At 40.9% G+C, this 21,453-nt stretch overlaps 1 protein-coding gene across 5 annotated transcripts in view; it reads right to left on the minus strand.

Moving 5' to 3' along the window:
• trioa (trio Rho guanine nucleotide exchange factor a) overlaps positions 1-13,474 on the minus strand; it is an 80,721-nt gene extending 67,247 nt beyond the window's left edge. For 3 of the 5 annotated variants that reach the window (XM_073463547.1, XM_073463544.1, XM_073463543.1), the window contains exon 1: positions 13,180-13,474. In XM_073463547.1, coding sequence (XP_073319648.1) covers positions 13,180-13,249 — 70 coding nt within the window. In that variant the 5' untranslated portion in view covers positions 13,250-13,474. The remainder of the gene's footprint in view (positions 1-13,179) is intronic. The other 2 variants (XM_073463546.1, XM_073463545.1) reach the window with 1 other exon arrangement.
• Between the last annotated feature and the right edge of the window lie 7,979 nt (positions 13,475-21,453).

Consider the following 21,453-nt stretch of genomic DNA (forward strand, 5'->3'; position numbering starts at 1 on the left):
TCTCTTGTCCTGACACACACTGTTTCTGTCTCTGAGCCCACATTAACACAAGACCACCCTTTCTGTGGGCCCCTGCCTTCCCCTTCTCGGCAGGCACACTCATCGTTTGACTCATACACGAAAAGGAAAGACCCCTTTTCATTTAAAAATACCTATTGTCTGGCTCACACAGACTAGAATGAGGTGTGAGGCTCAAAAACAATGAGCAATACCCTGCTGTCAAAGCTGTCTTGGAGAGTGTAGCGTTAGGGGTTTAGCAAACATTTAAATGTCAAGGGCCATGGACAACACATTTAACAAAATAATCCCAAAGGGATCACGCATCTGAGAGGATTTTTGTTGCTTGGCACAGAGCTGTGGGTGGTGAGATACCGATGGAGAGAGTGAAACTTGTGATGTCAACCTGTGAAACTCATGATCAAAATAGTTAAGCGGTAGGTAATACTGAACTTCAAGTGAAAATGAAAGAGTTTGGTGCTTTTGTTATCTTGGTCTCAGCTTTCGGAGCCAAATGCTCATTGCTGTGGTATTTATGCATTGCACTTCCCAGAGATAACCTCTTAGTCAAACAAGGTGATCTGTACTGTGACATTGTTTTCTGCAGATTTCTGTAGAAGCCTGAGTTTCTGCAGCTGGTGCTCCTTTCTTTGTTAGTTCAACAATAACTTGTTTAGTCCAACTTTGCTACACGTAAAGACATAGTTCCTTTCAGATTCTTAAAACAGTACTTCAATTTAGCATTGTACTCGCGTAACATTGTCAAACTCACCTGACTCAACCTTGCCATTAACCACAATGCAACTTGAACACCAACAGTTCAGCAGGATATTCAGCCATGCTATGCTAGTAGCGGCTAATGTAGTCTCAAGCTGCTGTTTCTTCACTTCCATATTTTCAGCCTCAAATCCTATTCAACGCCGACTCAAGTGACATCACTTATGGAAAGTTATCAAGTTTTGCAGAACTATCACTGGAGCCACAAGACTTTTGCAATATTACTCCCCAAGACCCACATATGGACTCAAAATTGGAGGAGTTATCCAAATCAAAGGATTGCGATAAACTTGCTTTTTACCAAATGTTTGGCAAGCAGATATGATGCAAGTCGTATTACCCACATACTTGCTAGGGAAGCACTAAATCGATACCCTGCATCCTTATTTCTGATAATGATCTTAATTTAGCAGACCAGGCACCAGCCAGAGGTGACAAATTCACGTTAAATACAGTTTGTCTGTCAGTGTCATTTTAAAATGAGTTTTTCTGCTAGTCACATTCAGTCAGTCACAGATGTCTGTTGCCACAGTATGCCACATTATCCCAATATGCACAGGTTGATGTGGTATGCAGATTTTCTGCCAGAGAGCACCAGTATAGGATCATGCCTTGTGGTGGCAGATACCTTAATTTGAGCTTTTGAGTCAAGGTCGGGAGAGAAAAGGTTTGACTGGTTTATGATGCTTGTGTAGTTTGTGTGTACTTGGAGGATTCAATATTATATACACTTGGGGGCAGATCAGGGCCGAAAGTTAGCTAGCCAACACCTGAACATCTTCCTTGAGAAGTTTGTTTTCTGCACAATAAAAACATAGCTAAACATGGAAACACACTGGGAGTTTACTGTATTTTCAATACACAGCACCCTCACCATTAATATGTTGATTGCATTCTGCGGAAAAGAAGTGTGAACCTCCTGAAGACACACCAACAGGCAAAAGAGACACAGGATTCTCAAGCTGGCCTTCATATGTGATTGCGTAGTTTAAGCAAAGCAAATCAAAGTTTTAGCCTTTTCTGAATTCACCCTAACAATTGTAAATTTAATGTATATTTTTTTAGGCAATGGTTTTGTATGCGCTATATTTCATCCTTAAAACCAGCTTCTTGTTGGGTTTGACAGTCACGGTGCTTGTATCTGTATCCCTGAAGGGATCAATTATGTGAGCTACTGAGCCAGTTCTTCTTTATTACAAAGTTAAAACATTAGACACATCACTAGTTGAACACCAAGTACTTTTATCAGGAAATACACATCAGACAGCCGACTAAATCCAAACTATGTCCACTTCGCTTCATTAAACCAGTGCTCCTCAGTCCTGATGCTCAAGAACGACATTTTTCTATCCAAACATGTAGTTATCTGATCTCACCTCAGATCCCAGGTGCAAAATAGTCCCCATTAGATACAAAAGCATGGTTCGGCCCTAAAGACCACTTCTTTAAACTGTTCCTCATTTTGCCTGAGGGCCTCTGGGAAAACTCTCAAGGACCTCAGCGGTCCATAGTGTTTGCTTGAAGACACAAATGGCCACTGGCTGTGATGTTTACAGTGGATCAATTTCTCTCGGTTACTGGCCCTTATCAGGAGAGAAACAGGGTGAAAAGTAGTGAGAGGAAGAGACAGAAAGAGAAAGTGAGCGAGATGGGGAGGGCAACAGTGAGATAGCAGTTTTGAATGCACTGGAGACCCGAAGAAAAAAGGAGTACAATGGTCTTTCAGGACTTGTCCTAGTTTGGTTCACTCGCTCTCTCTGTCTCTTTCTACTCTCAAAATAGGAGCAGAGACCATTCTGGCAAATCTTTCACACTGATCCTAATCAATTGCAAGCCAATTCAATTCCTTTACTGACCTCTTTTATTAACCAGGAGAAACTCTCTTAAAACAGCTTGGCACACACATCTATACTTCTTGTCTCTTCATTATCTTTCCAAGGTCTAGTTCTCTCTCTCCCCCCTCCTTTGAATTTTGCAGCTCCTTGCTTGTCCACCTGCTCTGAATAGACTTCCTTATTTCCTTCTAACAGCACAATAAAAATCATTCACTCTCTCCAAGGCTTTTTGTTTATGTTCATCTTACAAGAATGCGTAAAGAAAATGGTTATCTGCACACGTGATTTCACGGCTGCTCGCAACCTGCGCACCCCGCCTCCCCTAAAAACCTACCTCCTATCTTCTCCTCCTTTTCCATCTTCTCTCCATTTTTCTCTTTGCCCCCTCGACTCTTTTCCCTCTCTCGTTCCAGATTGTTTCAAGAAGGCAGCGGCTGCGGGGCGTCAAATTTTCCCCGAGCTCACACCAATTAGCTATCACGCCGGAGAAATTACCGAACGAGAGCACGGCAGATGAGAGGGAAAAGTGGGACAAGCTCCTTTTTATAAACACACAGAGAGGCGAGAGGTTTGCATGTGTGCATGTGTGTGTGTCTACTTGTGTGTGTGTGTGTGTGTGTGTTGGTATGTGCATGTGTTTCACTTGTTCCTAAGAGGGGATTTAAACAAGCCAAAAAGTGTTTCATTTACACATCTGACACACACTAATTCTTCAATTCCCTGGTTAATGGATTAACATATAACTAATATTTGACATTATTCTATTAAATAACTCTTATCCAGCAGTGCAAATCAGTACTAGCCAAAGCCAACTGCAACACAACAGCCCTATTCTCACTTCTCATTACCTACTTAGAAACCGGCTGTAAATACCTTGCTCTGCTTGCCCTGATTCACAAGTATTTTTGATTGACAGCTATTTTACCAGGCGAGCAAACTTCTGCTTTTGAGTTTCGGTTTATTTTTGTAAGTGCTTCAGAGTGGCACCACAGGTAGAACTTTGTTTTTAATGTATCCAAATGCTGCAAGTGATCCACCCTTGGACCTAACGGCCCACAACAAGAGCATAGAAACCGACCGTCATAATTAGCTCTTATCTGTCGGCCTTTGGTCTTATCTTGTCCGTATCTGGGCGGTGACCTGTGTGAATTTGTGTGAGTGGTAAAAGCTCACTGATAGCACAGGCTTCCCGACCTGCCGTTTACATAGACCTGTTAGTAAAGACATAGTATGGGTCAGGCAGACAGACATAGTTGCTGTTGTTACTATGGTGACAGACTGCTAGCCTGGCCTTGTTTGGTAGACATGAAAACAGGATAAAACATGCACCTATAGTGCATAAAGTTGCTTTACTTTGTTTATTTCTTGTGTTAAAATGTCCTCCTTCTCTCATTTGCACAGTCATATTTATTCTTTGCTTAGATAAATATTCATTTAAATCAAAGTTTTGCCAATTGTATACTCTATTTTGTAAATTCGATGTTGTTAGGATGTTTGTCTGTAGACAACAGTTAAAGAAATAGTTCACCATTTTAGCATATTTACTTTCTTGAAAGTGAAAGAGCAACAGTGACACCACCAGCACCTTTCAGAATTTTTTTAACTAGAAGCGTTAGAAGCTAGGTGGACAAATGGCATATCAGCATCGGCCCTAAAAATGGAGTGTCGGTGGGGCTCTACATCTGTCCATTAAAAAAAAAGCTACAGCCAAGAGAAGGTTAGTTTATCTTAACATAAAGACAGACAGCTGAGTTAAACAGCTTGCCTGGCTCTGTCGGAAGGTACCATAGCCCAACTACCAGTACTTCTAAAACTCACTGATTAACACATTTTGTCTTGTTTGAAAATGTTTAAATAGAGGAATTGTGGTTTTAAAGGGGATTAGGAGAATAATCCAGCACATAATCCCCCACGAAACCACAACTTCTTGTTCCATTTTTGGGGTTTTGTACAGATTTTGGAACTTTGTTACAGCCGGACAGAGCAAGGTTATCTATTTCCCCCTGTTCTAAGTCTTTAAACTAGACTGACCCCAGCATCATATTCATAGAAAGACTCAGGAGCGGTAACAAACTACTCATCTGATGTTTGGCAAGAAAGAATATAAGCATATTTTCTAAAATGTCAAGCAATTGTGTGTGTGTGCGCATTTAAGCATGTGTACTGACGCATCACAAATCAACCTTCCTACCTCCCGCCTCCCTCTCTCCACCTCCATGCCTACATATTAAAACACACACGCACACACAGTAATCCCAGAGAATAAACACCAGATTAGATTAGGTCAGCGTGTGTAATCCAATGAACTCTCACCTCTAACATGCCTAATGCTGTTAGAGCTGGCAACATCACACCGTCAAACACACACACACACCAACAGGGACAGGGACTTGTACTGCTGCCACATAGCTCTGCTCTCAAACACATCATATATTCCTGTTTTAAGCAAGCAGATTTGTTGTTAAAACAGTTCTTGGCCAGTCTGCTTTCCCACACACTCCATACCCTTTCTGAGAGGAACTGCAATCTGCTCACTATATTATTAATAACATACTGACTTTCTGGTATCAAAAAACATATATATTCTTACAGCGTTTTACTATCAACATGTACATCTATGGCAATCTTATAAAATCTTTTCTGTAATGATTCCATTGCAGCATACTAGACATACAGGGTCAATGTTATTCATCACCCTTTTCAAATCACTCCCCAAACTACCTCATTTGTAGGCTGTGACGGGCCACACTTCACATTGCCATGTACAGCACATCCAGAGAAAGACGAAAGTTGTTTACAAGCATCTAACTATCAGGAAAGTGAACCATACTCGCTCTGAAATGCAATCCGGTGCTTTTTGTTCTGGTTTAGGTTTGTATTACTGTGGTGCAAGTTCACGCTGACATCACACATGCTTTGGGCTACAAACAACTCCAGTGCTGCCATTCATTTTGACTCCATAGCTCTCGATGGCTTCGCTCTCCGTGTTCTGATTGAAAAATTAGAGTGTTTAGTCTAGCCAGGCATCTGTGAGCCGGGTTTTCCGACCAGTTCTGCTGTGTGGACCCCAATCTGTGAGATGAAAACATATTTTCACTAAAAAAACTGAATTTAGCACCAGTGCTTTCTCCATTTGCATCAATAACGGCTGGCAGATTCTACCTTCATTTACATGGTCCAAGATAGCTTTGCAACTCCTGGTTTGCTTTTGTAAGTGTGCTTATCATTTATTAACTCCTCATAAAGACCTTTTAATTTATTTCTGTCTGATTGGTTCCAACCACTAAACCTAGTGTGGTTCAGACAGGAAACTCTTACTGCCATACCGCCAACATGAGAAATTTACCCCATGACATTAATTTGACATCACATTGAAAGAAAAGGAAAAAAAAAACAAACTTAGCAGGAAAAGCCAGACTCTGCATACTGAAATACGTCACTATAACGCCAAGGTAAACCTGACCCAGATAACCAGTCTTTACAAACCTGTGATATGATACACAGATCAGCAACAAAGGCCTTGAGCGAGATAATGTATTGTGCCAGCTTAGCATCAGGTTTACCTAAGAAATTGTTAAACTAAAACTTTTCCAGAGAAAGTTAACTGAGCCTCTTTCTGAGCAATACATATCTTAACATTTGAAGCTGCTATAAACAATATTTTTATGTTACCAATGAATCACATGATTAACCTTTATGTGAAAACATTTGTGGGTAATGTTGAATCCACAGAGAATCCCCTGACTCTGCAATTCCCACCAGCTTAACAGAGAATTTTAGTGTCTCTCAGCACAATGTTTTAGTTTTCAGCTCATCCTCTCTGCCATGTTTTCTCTATACTATGGTGTGTACGTGATGTGTCAAACATAGCCTTAGTTGTTTTCCTTCCTTTCTGGCACAAACACAAGCATGTCACAGGCAAAGTGCACCAATCCTGATCTGCCAGGTCATTCTTCTCATTGAACCGAGAGACTGGCAGCTCTCTGCGTTTGAATGCTAATGATTTACCAAAACGTTGATCGTACTGCCATGGCCTCCAAAACATGATAACTCAAACAAGAAAAACAAAAAACAAAAATCCACTCCCACTCAAACTGACCTCACAGCACACTGAGGGGCTTTGGCTCGTTCTGCTAGCTGTAATCTGCCTTTAAATTTTAATGTACCTGCACCTGTTATTGGGGATGAGAAAGATTCTGTGTTTACACAGCTACTCATGGGGAAATGAGAGCAAATTAAATTATTTACTCTTTACTAACCAACTGATATTGCCAGTATGTTTCTGCTATTTTCTCTGCAAATTAAAGAGTGTATGACAAAAATAGGTTGTTATTCAGGACGTGACGGTCTGTGCCACTAATGGTTTCCAAGTGCCTGCGTTGCTCTTCTTGTTACCATGTGTTTAGTTTTGTATTTGTGCTTCATTTTAAGGGATGAATGTTTCTAACTGAAACATTGCATTGATAATGCCACAATAAAGGGAACAGTTTGAGTAAAAGGACAGTTTTTTATCCCCAGGTTTTAGCTTAATCTCCAGCCCTTTCTAGAAAGCTTTTTACCCAGCCATCCATTTGCTCGTAATTGAGGCTGCCTGGCTAAATAAAAAGCTAAAATCTCATAACCGACATCTTCCCCTCCAGCTGGCTTCCATTTATTATGTACACTCCTCTCTGTTGCACAATAGTACAGTTACTTAGAGGTGTGTGAGGTACCTGATATCTTGCAGCTGAGCATGTGTGTATGAGTAAAGATGGCCACTCGCCGTGGATGTGACAGTACGCTGTGATCTTAACAATACACAGACAGGGAGGAGACGACATGGAGGAGACAGAGACGGGGTCAGTGGAGAGTGGCAAATCGGAGAAAGTGCTTGTGTGAGTGTGAGTAAGTGTGAAAAGCAATTGAGAGAGAACAGCGGCTGCCTATCACGGAGCCCCTCGTACTGTGAACCACATGATGCCACATGAGTGTCGAACAGAGTTACCCACAGCCTGAGCCTTCTAAAAATGTGTCTTTCCAATGCACTGATTTCTGTGTTCTGGGGCCTTTCTGAAGCTAAATTCTGCTCATTGTTCTTTATGAAGGTAACTGCAACCAGGCTAATAATTAAGACATTTGGAGTAAAGGATGGCAATAAGACAATATATATTGTGAAATTGTTTATCAGCATTTTACCAGGACTATCATGCAAACTTTATTTGTTCTGGGTTTCTGCCATGAAGATTTCAATGTCCTGGATAAATGGGAGAAATTCTTGTCAAATATTAACTGCGTTTATTAGACTTGAAAACAATTCATTAAGACCGCTGATGGCGTAAATTACCAGCCCAAAGCATCGGCCTCTGATGACCTGGGAAAGAGACTCAAGAATCAACCTTCCCTAGGATTGCCTGTTCCACCTTTAATGCAATTCAAATTGTGCTTAGAGGGATTTATTTTTACTGTACATTATGACTGGCAGTGGTGGGAAGAGTACTGAAAATCTGTACTCACGTACAAGTACTTACATTACCGCAATAATACTTTACAAGTAAAACTGCTTGTGACTCCCAACACCTGCTCTGTTCTGCTCAGTGGTCATGGTCACCTCTCCAATCTCCAAACATGCGTCTGCTGCGGAGTTTATTTATTCATTTATTTATTTTTAGCCTTTTTGACTTAGATCTAGTTCAGATATCAATTCAAATTGTACTCAGTACTCAATTATGGTTTTAAAGAGATGAGCTGAGATGCATACTTAAGTACAAGTAAAATTACAGACTTGAAGAAATACTCATGAAAGTACAAACCCAAAAAATAACCTAATTACAGTAATTTGAGTAGAAGTAATTAGTTACTTCCACCTCTGTTGACTGGAGAGATTTAATAATGTCAGACTTCAACAGATTTTCCTGGTAAAATATTAATAATATCACTAGGTGTATTAGAAAATGTGGACAATTTTGCAAATAATTATGGCTACGTTATGATTTTTGGTTGTACACATGAAGTTAATTTTACTTGTCATGAGGAGTACTATAAAGTCAGTGAAAACAACCATCTCCTGAAGGGAGCTTTCTAAAGGCTGATAACATAACCCTGATGATGTCATCAGGGGCTATCAAGTTGCACTGTGGGAAATGTAGGATCCAGTGTTTTGGGAGGTGTGGCTCATACTCTCTCTCTCTCACAAGTCCCTGACTTTAACAAATACAATGTTTAATACTCGTTTAGTTTCTTTATTAATACAGGTTCTGAACTATCTCTCAAGTAATTAAGTAAAAAATGTATGTTATCAAGAAAGAAGCACCCAAAATGACGTCAAACCTAACCTTCACTTATCCATTTGTATAAATCTATCATGCACAGATGCTCTGTTTACTTCCATCCCATAAACACAGGGATGGTAAAAGAAATCTGCTTTGTGTAGCATTAGGCGTTAGCCTCTGCTCTGTGTCTGACTTGGCAGCTTTAAGCCTGGAGGAAACCTTTACTGAGGGACCTCAATCAGTCTCCATCTCCTGGATCAATATCCATTAGTCTCAGAGTGTGTGTGTGTGTGTGTGTGTGTGTGTGTGTGTGTGTGTGCAGCCCTCATCCTGGGTGAATGGGCCTGAGTCATAAATGCATGCTCTGGATCACATTTCTCGCTCTCTCTCCTGCTTGTCTGTTTCACTCTCTCTTGCACAAACACACGTACACACTGATGCTCATTCAAACATACAGACCAACCTTGTGAACGGCATGCTGTAGCCTCTAAACATTCATTCATGAAGGCCCACCAGTGCGGACTGCAGATTTTTTTTCTTCTCCCTCCATGAATAATACCCTACACTAGCAACAAGTAATAACTGTATGAAATCAACACTAAATCGGCATGTTAGTCATCAGTGCAGCCAAATATATGTTTGGAGTGGAATAACTTGATGATTGACAACATGCCACAACAAAACTCCCCCTTTCACAGCTCTGAGGCCTAGGTATTAATTCCAGTCTAGAAGACAGGGGAGAGAGACAAGGGGAAGCTCGTTTTTTTTTTTTATTGGTTGTCATTTTGCATCAGGACGGAGAGGCCCGACACGACGCAACTAGAATGAAGGAGGGAGGAAAACGTGAAACAGACCCTGGCGAATGAATGCTCAGACGGCAGGCAAGCAGGCAGACAGACAGTAGGGCAGAAAGCGAAGAGGGACGACATGGGAAAGACAAAGACACTTAATGCCGTAGGATGGAAAAAGAGATGAGGATGGAGTTGGGGATGGAGGGGGGGAAAGCATAGCCTGTGGCAAGACACTCAAACCTGTGCATGTCAAAACAAGACTCCCAGATCTACGAGGAGGAAGTTCATGGGCAAAACAAAGAGGAGGGGAGCCCGAACATGAAACTCAAACCTTCCAACCAGCTTCTTGTACAAATGTGTTCGTAGACTGTCTATACTGAGAGAGGCCTATAGTGGTTTCACTACTGCTTTCACTACTGAGATGATTCTGAACAAAACCTTTAACAAGTATGCTCCACTTTGACCTGTTTCTGAGGCAATAACCATACTTAAAGAAGTAGAGTTTATGTACAAAATTAACCAGACACAGTGCTCAGAAACATGCAAAAAAGTTACTAAATGCATTTCTGATGTGCCTGGTAGCTTCACATTGTTTGGAGAGCAAAAACGATGCATATGACTTACATTTTTCAACCAAAATCTCATGTTTACAGTAAATATCTGTCCATAGTTATTATCTCATACAGTGGGTGGTTTTGTCGATCACTGTCCCGTTGTGCTCAGAGAAATCAGCACATTAACTGAAGGTGTCAGGCACTCTCAAGGGGGTACAACAACACTGAAGCAGCATCAACAACAAGCACAACTGAAGAGTACCACCTGAGAAAAAACTGGGTCATATTTAACCTAAAGACCAGCTGTTTGTGACTGCTGCACAATCAGTCACATATACCTCACAATCAGTGTTAAGTATACCTTTAGAGGTGTGTTCAATGAGGTGTGTGACAAAAACAAAAACGCACGCTCCTTAGGGATCTTCATACAACATGGTAGTTAGACTAAGGAAGCAGCTAATGGTAGCAGTTTGTTAATAAAACGACAATAATTGTACTTAAGTGCCAGAAAATTGTAGATGCCAGTAAGATAAACTGGGTTAGGAAACCATCACGTTTAAGTTTAGATCTTGGTTCACACAAAGGTTTGTTGTGGTTAAAGTTGGTGCTTGAATGTATGCAGGACTTTATTCTCTGTCTATGTGCTGATTAAGGGTTAAAATATTCTTAGCATTTTTATGCCAGTGGCAGGCAGTGGCATGAAATGTGTTTTTGTCAAAACAAACAAAGGTTAGTTTTTAGGCAGCCCCACAGCTGATAGAAAAACGTAAGTGCAACAAAAACTAATTACGTGTGTCACTGCTTCTCTCAAACAAAGTGAATATAGGATTTAAGTGCAGTATTGGTAAATAAAGAGCAATTACTAAATTACAAACTAAAGCTGCAGCAGATGGACTTGTGGTAATATGAAAAGGAGGCATATCTAAACATTTTTAATTATACAGCAAATTAGCAACAGATCTGATTAACGATGAAGCAGAATGGCGGCAGCTGTTCACCATCAACAAAACATACAAAAGTGTGGCTGCAAGTGAGTTAAAGGATGCCTCTCTCTCCCTAAGAGGAAGCCATCAGATGAGCTCAATCCAGATACTGAACTTCCCTCTGTGCTTATTATCTCGCTAGACACAAAACCACAGGAGCCAGAGGCTGGCTGTCAATATGCTGCATTTTCATTGTTTACACCCCTTCTAACGGTACTTCAGAATCTCACTTCTGCCACAGAGGTCCTACACATGACAGTGCACTAGAACAGCCAGTGATTTGAGCTTTTGAACAGCACACATAGTGCATTACTATTCTTGTATGCCACCATTTAATATTTGAGTGTCACACACTTATGGACAGATCACCAGGAAAACATAACTTGCAACTACAACTACACTACAAACGCAGGTATTGGTTCATGGAGACACTACATAGAAAGCTAGTGGAGTCAGTGGCAGACATGACACCAGGCACTGGATCTAATTCACTGCTTGCAGTCAGAGAACTAGAGGATTAATCTGGCATAGGCAAGTGCAGCCTATACCTAACCTATACTCATCAGCTTTCTCAAGCATTTGCTCATGCATAACCATTTCATTCAACTGTATAAAATTTACCATGACCATATATTTCTCTGGCCCCCTAAATCGCTGCTAGGACCACTAGAATTCAGTTTATGAGCCATTGTTGCAGCCCATGGATTCACTGTAGGCCCGTGTTAGGACTTCAAGTCTCAGTCCTTTCTGGATAATTAGCCTATTTAGCTAATGTTAACAATCTGTACATGCTAGCTGGTAACATGTCTAAAGAAATAATCTGGTTGTGTATGAATAAATCAGTGTCACTGACATTCCGTGGTTTTTATCACAACCAGCAGACCGTGATATTGATAACAGGCAGCCTCTTGGCCTTGATAGCTATGTTCCACAGCTAGCCTCCCCAGTACAGTGCACACCCAGGCTGTCTGTGCCACGCCATGTATTGTTTACATAGCTTGAACGGTTGTGCTATTTTTTGACAGCACAAAAAACCGCAAACAACGAGCTAGCGGAATAGTGAATTTAACACAGCCACACGTTGTATATGTTTGCGCTTACCACCTCAATAAGCTGCTTAGAAACACACCAGCTCTGTCAACTCACAGGCAAGCTAGCGAGGCTACACTAGCTAGCATTTGTTAGCTTACCAAGCAGACAGGATTCACCGAATCTGATACAGGATTCACTAGCTTACAGGCTAACACTGGAAGCTAATAAGGAAAGCAGTTGGTTAAAACGCCGGTCCATTATCGGACATCCGTGACCTGCTTCTTTTCTGGCTTCAGAAACATGTACAGTCCCTCCACTGGATTGAAGAAAAAAATATTTTTTCATATCCCATTTTAATTATGTATTTATTTTTATAACAAAAAGTCGCTCTGATCTAATTATGTCGGGCTTGCTAGACGGGGAACATACATCTGCGGTCTCTGTGTTTTCCTTTCTCCTGACGCTTACTGGGTCAAACTTAGCTACATTCCACATCCTCATTTTGACAGCAGTCCGAAGTGTAACTTAAGCGAGTTTAATTAATGTCATGGAAAGGGTAAAACAGGATTACGTGTCTTTAACAAAAGTACACGGAGAGCTAACTAGCCAAGCTCTCCTAAATCTGGAAGAGTTGTCCGAAGATGGAACCCTGACGGTTAGCGCTCTAGCTAACGTTGCCTGGCTACACAGTCCGGATGGGCTATCTGATGTAGTTGGAAAAATGCATTTAAGAAACACATTTTCAGATACTTCCACAATTGTGTTGTTCCTCGCTATTTGTTGTACACTTCGTTTATAACAACTGTGATGAAATTCATCGGATAAAGCCTTCCCTATCCTTCACTGTCTGAGCCCCAAAACAGTCAACACGGACGGGAACAATGTCCCTCACATAGCTGGAGCAAAGGGAGCAGCTCTCGGTGGAGCTCAGTCCGACCTCTTCCACTCATTTTTGGGCTTACCGGTCTTGAAGAACGCCGCTATGTCGCTAGCGTCCTTCGCCGTCTCCTCCGCTCCTTCCCCGGAGCTCATGGCTGCCACAACCCGGAGCTCAGTATCTCCCAAGTAGATCCCCCAAAAAATCGACAAAAAGGTGGCACAAAAATCACTTCTGTCCCGGCAAAAGCGTCATTAAAGACACACGGGCGGTTGCGGTGACTCGTAGACGCTAGCAGTGCCATCTGCAGACCTCCATCTTGGGGTAACGTAATTGGAAACGATCAGCCGGGGGCACCGGGTTCCTCCTCGGAGTGAAGCCGAGGGGAGAGTAGCTGAAGCGCGGAGGAGGGGGGCGGGAGGGGCCGGGTCGCTGCTCGGTGAATCTCCGTAAGCTTTCGGAAATGAGCAGACGGTGGGTCATCAAGGAACGACGGCGGTCACCGTGTGCGCGTGTGCATGCGCGTGTTTGTCCGACATACAGTGAAATGTAGGACATTTCAAACCGACGAGGACTGAAAACTACCACAAAACAATCATAGACACATGCAGGCGGTGGTGATACTGATGGGAATGACGAGCATATAGGCTGTGTGTGACCTGAGCTGTCTGATTATGCGACTCTCTGTTGGGAAATGACCGAGTTTTGGGGAGTTTAACAGACTGTGAGTCATTGGAGCCTGCTGTTGGTTCTTTCTGTGATGTTTCCGTAAAAAGTGGGTGAATGTTTAGTTACTCATACTTAAAGGGAGGAGTAGAGTGATTGTTAAAGTCTCCCGGATACAAACAGTAGAAGGTCCGCTGTTGTGATTGTGTATCTATCCTGGTTTTCTCTCCTCTGTGAGCTGTGTCACTGGCGCCATCTGCTGGCTGAGGCATGAACTGATGCTCCTGCTCAAAGGCCTCCTCCAGTGGGAATATAAGGAACTTGTGTTGATCATATTAATGCTTATTGAGAATGATTTAACTCCACAATTTCTCCATCACTGAATGACAGACAGTTTCTAGGAAAATCATCCTACACCCTCTATTAGAAACAATTCAGTCTTCTGGAGAAAGACACAGTCACTGAAACCCTATGGAGACCCAAACAAGCAGCATGAAATCAATATTTGAAAATTAAATGCAAATATATTACACAGTATAGCCCAACAATGAAACTGAAATTATCCAATCAATGTTAAAATGTCACCTTAAATAAAGCCTGGGCAATATGGCCTGAAAGGATAAGTTCACCCAAAAATGAAATTTGAGTCTACCCACCCTCATGCCGATGGAAAGTTTCATAGTTACCAAAACATTTCTGGAGCTTCACAACACAACAGCATTGCAGCATTGTCCTAAACAGCTAAAGTAGATGGGAACTTGTTTTGAAACTTCAAAAAACAAAACAAAAAGAAGCATCACATTATTTCATAGGCTATATCATGATATTTTGAAATCTCCTCAACAGCACTGAAGAAATGCTAAGACTGAATGACATATTCAAATAGCCTATTTATTTTAATGAGGGTAGACTAAATAATAGATTAACCTCTCAGTATAACACAAAATAATTGAAAGAAAATTCGCCTAAAGCTGAGTCAACATTATAATAATTAACTATGCTGAAAACTATACAGTACCCAATTAAACTAGCAACTGAGTGTACTTTTTTTTATAAAGTAGAAATAGAAACAGACTATGGGAAAATGACATCTTTGAATAAAACAGCTGGAGTTAAGTAAGGTAGGTTAGGTAAGGTATTTTATTGTGAAAAGAAGATGGGTGAAATTACATTTCATAATACTGTGCTGTGGTTTAAACATTTATTGGATTATTTCACAAAATGTTTCCATCCCCCTGTTGGACACCCAGGCTCAAGATTATCAGAATGATGCTGCCGCTTGCTTGTGAATTATTACATTCTGATATTCCACCACCAGCGGGTCGAATATGACTAAGTGACATTTAGGGCCTTCTGCAATTAATTTGAAATAAATATTTTTGGGGACAGAACAGAAGGTCGTTCTAGAAGTGAGAGCATCACAGCATGACTGCCTGCTTCTAGTGCTTCGACACACAACACACACACACACACACACACACACACACACACACACACACACACACACAACACACACAACACACACACACACACTGCACAAAATGCTCCAAATGATTTCCTGTGAGTGAAAATGTTCATATTGATGAACTGTTGTGGAAATGCAGCAGCAGATAGTGGAGTGACTTATCGATGAGATGACATTATATTGTCCTTTTATAAGTGGGGCTCAACATGGAAAATGACCTTTAGCTGTAATGCATTCATTACAGTCAGTGGAGGACTGCAGATCAGCTTAATTTCTGTTATCTTTCCTATGAAGCAGCTGTTTAACTGTTTATGTTCAGCAGAGAGCTTGTTTGACTGCTGATCTAGTTTTTTTCTCTGGAAAATGAGAAAAAAACTTGTGTTTTAACCATATTAATACTGATGCTGAATAATACAGATCTATCTATTGATCTATAGAGAATGCTGAGTTAAACTGATTCGTAAGTATACATGTACACTAAGAAATAATTGCTTTTTTAAAAGTGCAATTAATTCTTGCTGTTTCATACTGGTCGTCATTTGCCTTCTGTTGATCACCAACAATGTGCTTAGATGTGCAAAGAAGTAGCATATTTCAGTAGCCTATATAGGGACGTCCTCAACAGACAGATGAACACCATTCAAAGTGACTCAAAGTCAAAAGAAGATCAAACTTTAAATCGACACTATTTAACTTTTCAACAACGGCCACTATGGACACAAGTGTCGATAATAGAATAATAACTAGGAGAGTTTAACAGTAGGACAACTAGAGAAGAGTCACTGAGCTAGAAAAGTCACTCTAATGTCAGTTCAATGATCGCTTTGAAGAACTACAGCGGTTCGGACCAATCAGATTGCTCTGAGGAACTACTGGTGTGGTTAAAACTGTTTTGTTTTAAAGGGGCAATATGTAAGAATTGGCCACCTCTCAAACTCATACTCCAAACAAATAGGGGGCAGCATATCATCAGAGTAACCACTAATTTCTGCTAATGGTAGCTGCCGTTAGTGGGTAAGTTCAGTTAACCAGGCAGCTAGCAGCTATATTAGCTGACTCTGCCCCAGCTGGGAGCTCAGAGCACCAGAGAAGTGTTGGTGTTGTTTCCTGTTTGACTATCCCCTCTTAAAGTGGTTAGGGGCTAGCTGGTTAGCATGGTAGCTCTATTAGATCGCTGCACCACAGTACATAGGCGTCCTTGATATAATGTCAAAACTGTGATTTCTTCACATTCTGTTGATAATTTTAGTTAATTTTCTTTTTAAACGTACATATTGCACCTTTAAAACAACAACGGCAGCTCCTCAAGAGTTTAGCGTAGCCGCTTCAGCATCAGTTATATCAGAAATGGAGAGTATATTACATTGAAAGATGTAAAAAAAAAAGAAGCAAAAAAAACCAGCACTGTTTTCTCTTGACTGACTTCATTAAGAGTTTGATTCACCAAACGGCTCCACTGGTGGTAGCACTCACCTACTGTTGATCCGACTGGCTTAAGTTAGCCTGTGATAGATGGATGTTTCATCCAATCACCTGCCAAGTATTTTTGAAAGTGCCTGCCCTATTCCAAACAGTTTCCAAGGAGGACTTCTCAGATGGTTCTGAATAACAGACCATCTGTCGTGCAACTGACCTTTAAATTTGTAATAGGAAGAATGTGTTATTTCTTCTTTAAAAAGTTACACAGTCTTGCTCCAAAGCATCTGCGCCGAGTTAATGGCCTAATGTGCTCCGACTGGAGTTAGTATCTCATTATTCCTAGGCTCTTGCCTTGCGAAGGCATCCCAGTTGAGTTTTTTAGAAGGATATAGATTTTGCTCATTGGTGAAGGACCCTAAACTTGATTGTCTTTACTTGTGCCAAAGCTGTTATATAGGAGCACTTCCAATGGAATGAAGGCTCCTATTTGCAGTTAGTGTTCTGCATGACAGTGTCGAGTTAATATGAAAATACAGCTTTAAGTTTAAGAAGTTTGATTTCATTGACCTTTTCATTGTTTATTAAGATTCAAATTGAACGACCACAAGTTTATTAGAAAGAAACTCTTTTTAAATTGACATATAATATTTGATTTATTGCTTCTACTGTTCATGGTGTTTTGGTTGAAAAGAGTGGTGTATGTAGATGTTGATGTATTACTTGCCGTGCCCAGCAGGGGGGAGGCTGATACTAGTGATCACCTGGCTTTCATCCACAGAAAGATATTACTGCTGGGTGGTGAAGGAATGAGAAGAATCTCCCTCCTGCTCTCCTCTCTCCTCACAGCTAGAGAAACAACATCCTTAGACGTAATCTATTGTTTTCAGGTAATCTGCTTCTTCAGGGCGGTGTAGGTGTGGTTTAATCAGGTTGATTAACACATGGTGGCAACACAAACAAACAGCCTCTCAACTGTCATCACGTCTTGACTGAAGCATTCTTAAACTCTGACTGGTGCACATCACGTTTTTCTCACTGAACCCGCCCACCTAGAACTCACATGTAGAAATGTGTCATTATAGGAGGCCCTTTGCTCAAAATGTGCTGCTTTTCATATGAGAGTGCTCCATTTTATTTACACCCAGAACATGGATACTGTCTGAATATCAATGTTATTTTTGAATATTATTTACAAGTCACTTGTTGTCTGGCTCTGGTTTTGTTGTTGAATAATCGCAACCTTTATTATGCTTTGTTTTTTGTACAATTAAATCTTCATGATTTGCTTAAACAGTGTGCCTGGGCAGGGGATTCATACTGACGACGACTTCTTCCTGTGTAACTTCAGTGAGGATCAACATATTTACTTCAAGATACAAGTTTTCAACACGTAACATTGTTATGTTGTTACAGCTGACAAATTGTTACAGACCTGGGATTTGTGTTTACGACAAATGTGTTGCACTCAGAAACTTTGGGGGCACACAAAATGCAAATTTCTACGTAACTGTCACAGTTACACTAAAAGTATAACTGCAGACACACAGAGGCAGGCAGGTCGAGGACAAAAAGTGAGCTTTAATGAGCTGATGTTTAGTATTCAAAAATCCAAAATCCAAACAACAAAAAGGCTGCTGACAAAAACTGGCAACAAAAAGGCAGGCAAAGAAAAATACCAAAGTAATAAAAAAAAACGGAAGGCAAAGCCATAAAACCATGAGGAGCACAAGAAGGACACACAAGGAACGGGAAACAGGCACAGATTTAAATACAAACTAAACTAACGAGGGGATAAGATGCTGGTGGAGAGACACTGGTAACAGGGCATTGCTAACGAGGCTGATGTGAGACAGGTGTGGGGGGTCTGGGGAGGAGCACTGGAACACAGGAGGCAAACAGAACACTAGGAACACAGGTGAGCAGGAAGTGGAAAGTAACAACAAGACACAAGAGGATAGAACTACAAAATAAAGCAGGAAATAACTAACCAAAACTCCAAACCATGACGGTAATGTTGCTTTAAAAACAAACTGATACCTTTTGGCTTCAAACCTTAGTCAGGGAGTCAAAATGGCAAAGACGAGCCTTGATGCCAAAACAAGAGTTTTTACATGTTAATAGTTTAAAAGAGAGTGATTTGGGCTTTTCTTGGAATTTTTATGTCAAAATGTATACATTTTCAAAGAGCACCGCTAATAAACGTAATTTATTAATAGTCCGGGAAGTGCTCCAACCCTTACATTTTTTGATGAGGACTTCTCCCGCAAAGAGGCCAGCGTAACATTCAATCCTTCATTAATAAAACATCATCTGAAATAGTAGAAAAAACACACAGATGGAAATAAGGCTCAGTAACACTCATACCTTCCTTTAATAACTCAATGAATGAGTGAACCCTGCCCTCAGGTGGTTTCATTCCCACAGTGAATCTTGCCAAATAGCAATATATCCCTCTGAAATGTCACCAGTAATTACTTGTGTCCTCTGAGACAACCTCTAAAATGAAAGAAAGCAGGTGTGAGCATGCTCTGTCTCCCTCTCTCTGTCTGTCTCTCTTTTCTCGTCCACCCATCCCGACTGTCCTCGACTACGTCACTGTTGTTGGAAGCCTCTTGTACCGCAGAATTGTTGGCAGTTTCATCAAAATTTGTGTTGCCCTGCTCTCAGAGCGGTTCATGGCTTTGCATTGTGGTTCTGTGTGTGTTTGTGTGTGTTGCAGTCTGGGCCAGCAGCACAGTGAGTGGCGTCCTCTTATTGGTCACCCCCTGCTGCGTCGTCGTAATTACGTGGAGGGAGAGAACAATAACAGCAGGTGGGACAGACTGACACACACAAACACACATGCACGCACACACGAAATAAGGTGTATGTCACGACTGTAATCTCCTAAATGGAAAAAGCTTAGAGGTTAACTGTCCCTCTAGATTACGTGGCAATGTAAGCTTTCTCTAATGTAAGGCACACACACTCTGTGAGGTGTAAGGTTAGAGAATGTTTGTGCCTGTCTGTGAGAGATTGATTGAGACAGTATTTTGTTTGTTTTTTGAAAAATGAGGAGATATAAGGACGTTTTGGAAAATTGACTTATTCCCTTTTTTGCCAAGAGTAAGATGTGAAGATTGATACCACTCTCACATCTGTGTGTTAAAGATAATGTGTAACAATTCTGCATTAAAATGTCTACAAACTGCTAGACCTTTGTTACTTACATTATCCCAAATGTTTCCTCAATCCCTCAAGTTTACTCAAGGTAACAGTGCGTCTCACTTGGTCACCTGTCGCTATTGCCGGGATAGGGACGTCAGGGAATCAGACTAAACTTATAGTGAACAAAACATGACCTCATCTATGAGCATTTGTGCCTGAGTCACATCAGATAGATTTTTAGTTTTAAGTGTAAAATGTTTATTAACCCAAAACCGCCAGATTGCTTTACTGTTATTAGCCATAAACCGTTTGTTTAAATTCAGGTCAACTCTCACTCAGTTCAGCACTCACCAGAGACTTCAGTTCTCTCTCTTCTTTCCCCCTCAACTCAACTCAAACTCAAAAAGTGATCTCTGAGGTACCCTAACAACCATAAACAGCTAGTGATCAGAGTAGGATCTCTGGCTGACAGTAACACAATGACGACACAAGCACCTGATGTAAAGAAAATACATTATAAATTGGTCATACCTACAAAAGTTGTTTTGTAACTTTCCCAATTGGACTTGGATTAACTTGAGGTGCACCATCTGTACTGCTGACGGACTGGGAGAGTATTTATACTTTATCTGAAGTCCTGGCAATTGGACTTTAATGTGACCCATAACCAAACCAAATATTCCACACGGTGCTTGAGGCAGAGTCTGTCCAATGTTATAAATTGATTCTGCTGCCAGAGTCACACAGCAGATGCAGTGAGAGACCTTCGCAGGACCTTGAGGGGACAAGAGTTATTAGCATAAAGGAACATACTGGGGCAACTGTGCAAGGATGTGTTATCACTTTATTTTTGTGGTCCGCTGTTGACTGTGACAATCCTAAAGCAATGATTTAAAAGTGAATCAGACAAACAGACAATTTTAATTGGTATTTCCCTTTTGAATATCAGCATTCTATAACTACACTGCGTAATTCTATAACTATTACATCTGCATAAATACACCCACTATCAGACTGGTAGTGGGTGTATAACAGGGATAATTTTGCATGCTGTCAGCCATCAGGGTTATTAAATAATGAATAGAATGGAAGTTTTCTCAACAAATTATAATAAAATTGAGGCAGAACAATTATGAAAATAAACTATATAGTCCTCACCTGTGGATTTCCTCCTTGTCAATTGTTATGTGACTCAACAAAAAGGGTACATTAGCAATGATTTCCAGCCGGGTCAAAAAATGTGGCTTTTGGCTAAATCTATTGAAATTTGATTTCCAATAATAAAGGAGAGCAAATGTTGAAAAAAGGAAATGTACTCAAAGCCTAAAAGCACAGAAATAGACTCAGGCTCCCACGAAGTTTGCAAAAACGTGCATCAAAATGTGTCACAGTGGAAAAACTAAATGTCCTGCTGCAGTTATTAGTATTTCCCACTATATCAACATATACAATAACTTTATTTGGAGGATCAGCACTCATTATGTGTCCCTAAAAGCAGAAGCCCTTGAGTTAGGTGACATGTAGCTCTGTGAAACGCCACGTCTGGCATTTTGAAACTCCGAAGAACAGACAAACACAGAGCCCCTGAAGGCAGCATATCAGCTGGAGCAATCAGTATCCTAGCAACCACAGACGCGAGCTGCTCTGCGTCGTCCAGCTGGA

This window comes from Pagrus major, chromosome 3 (genome assembly GCF_040436345.1).
Source record: "Pagrus major chromosome 3, Pma_NU_1.0".
In the NCBI taxonomy this organism is placed as follows: Eukaryota; Metazoa; Chordata; class Actinopteri; order Spariformes; family Sparidae; genus Pagrus; species Pagrus major.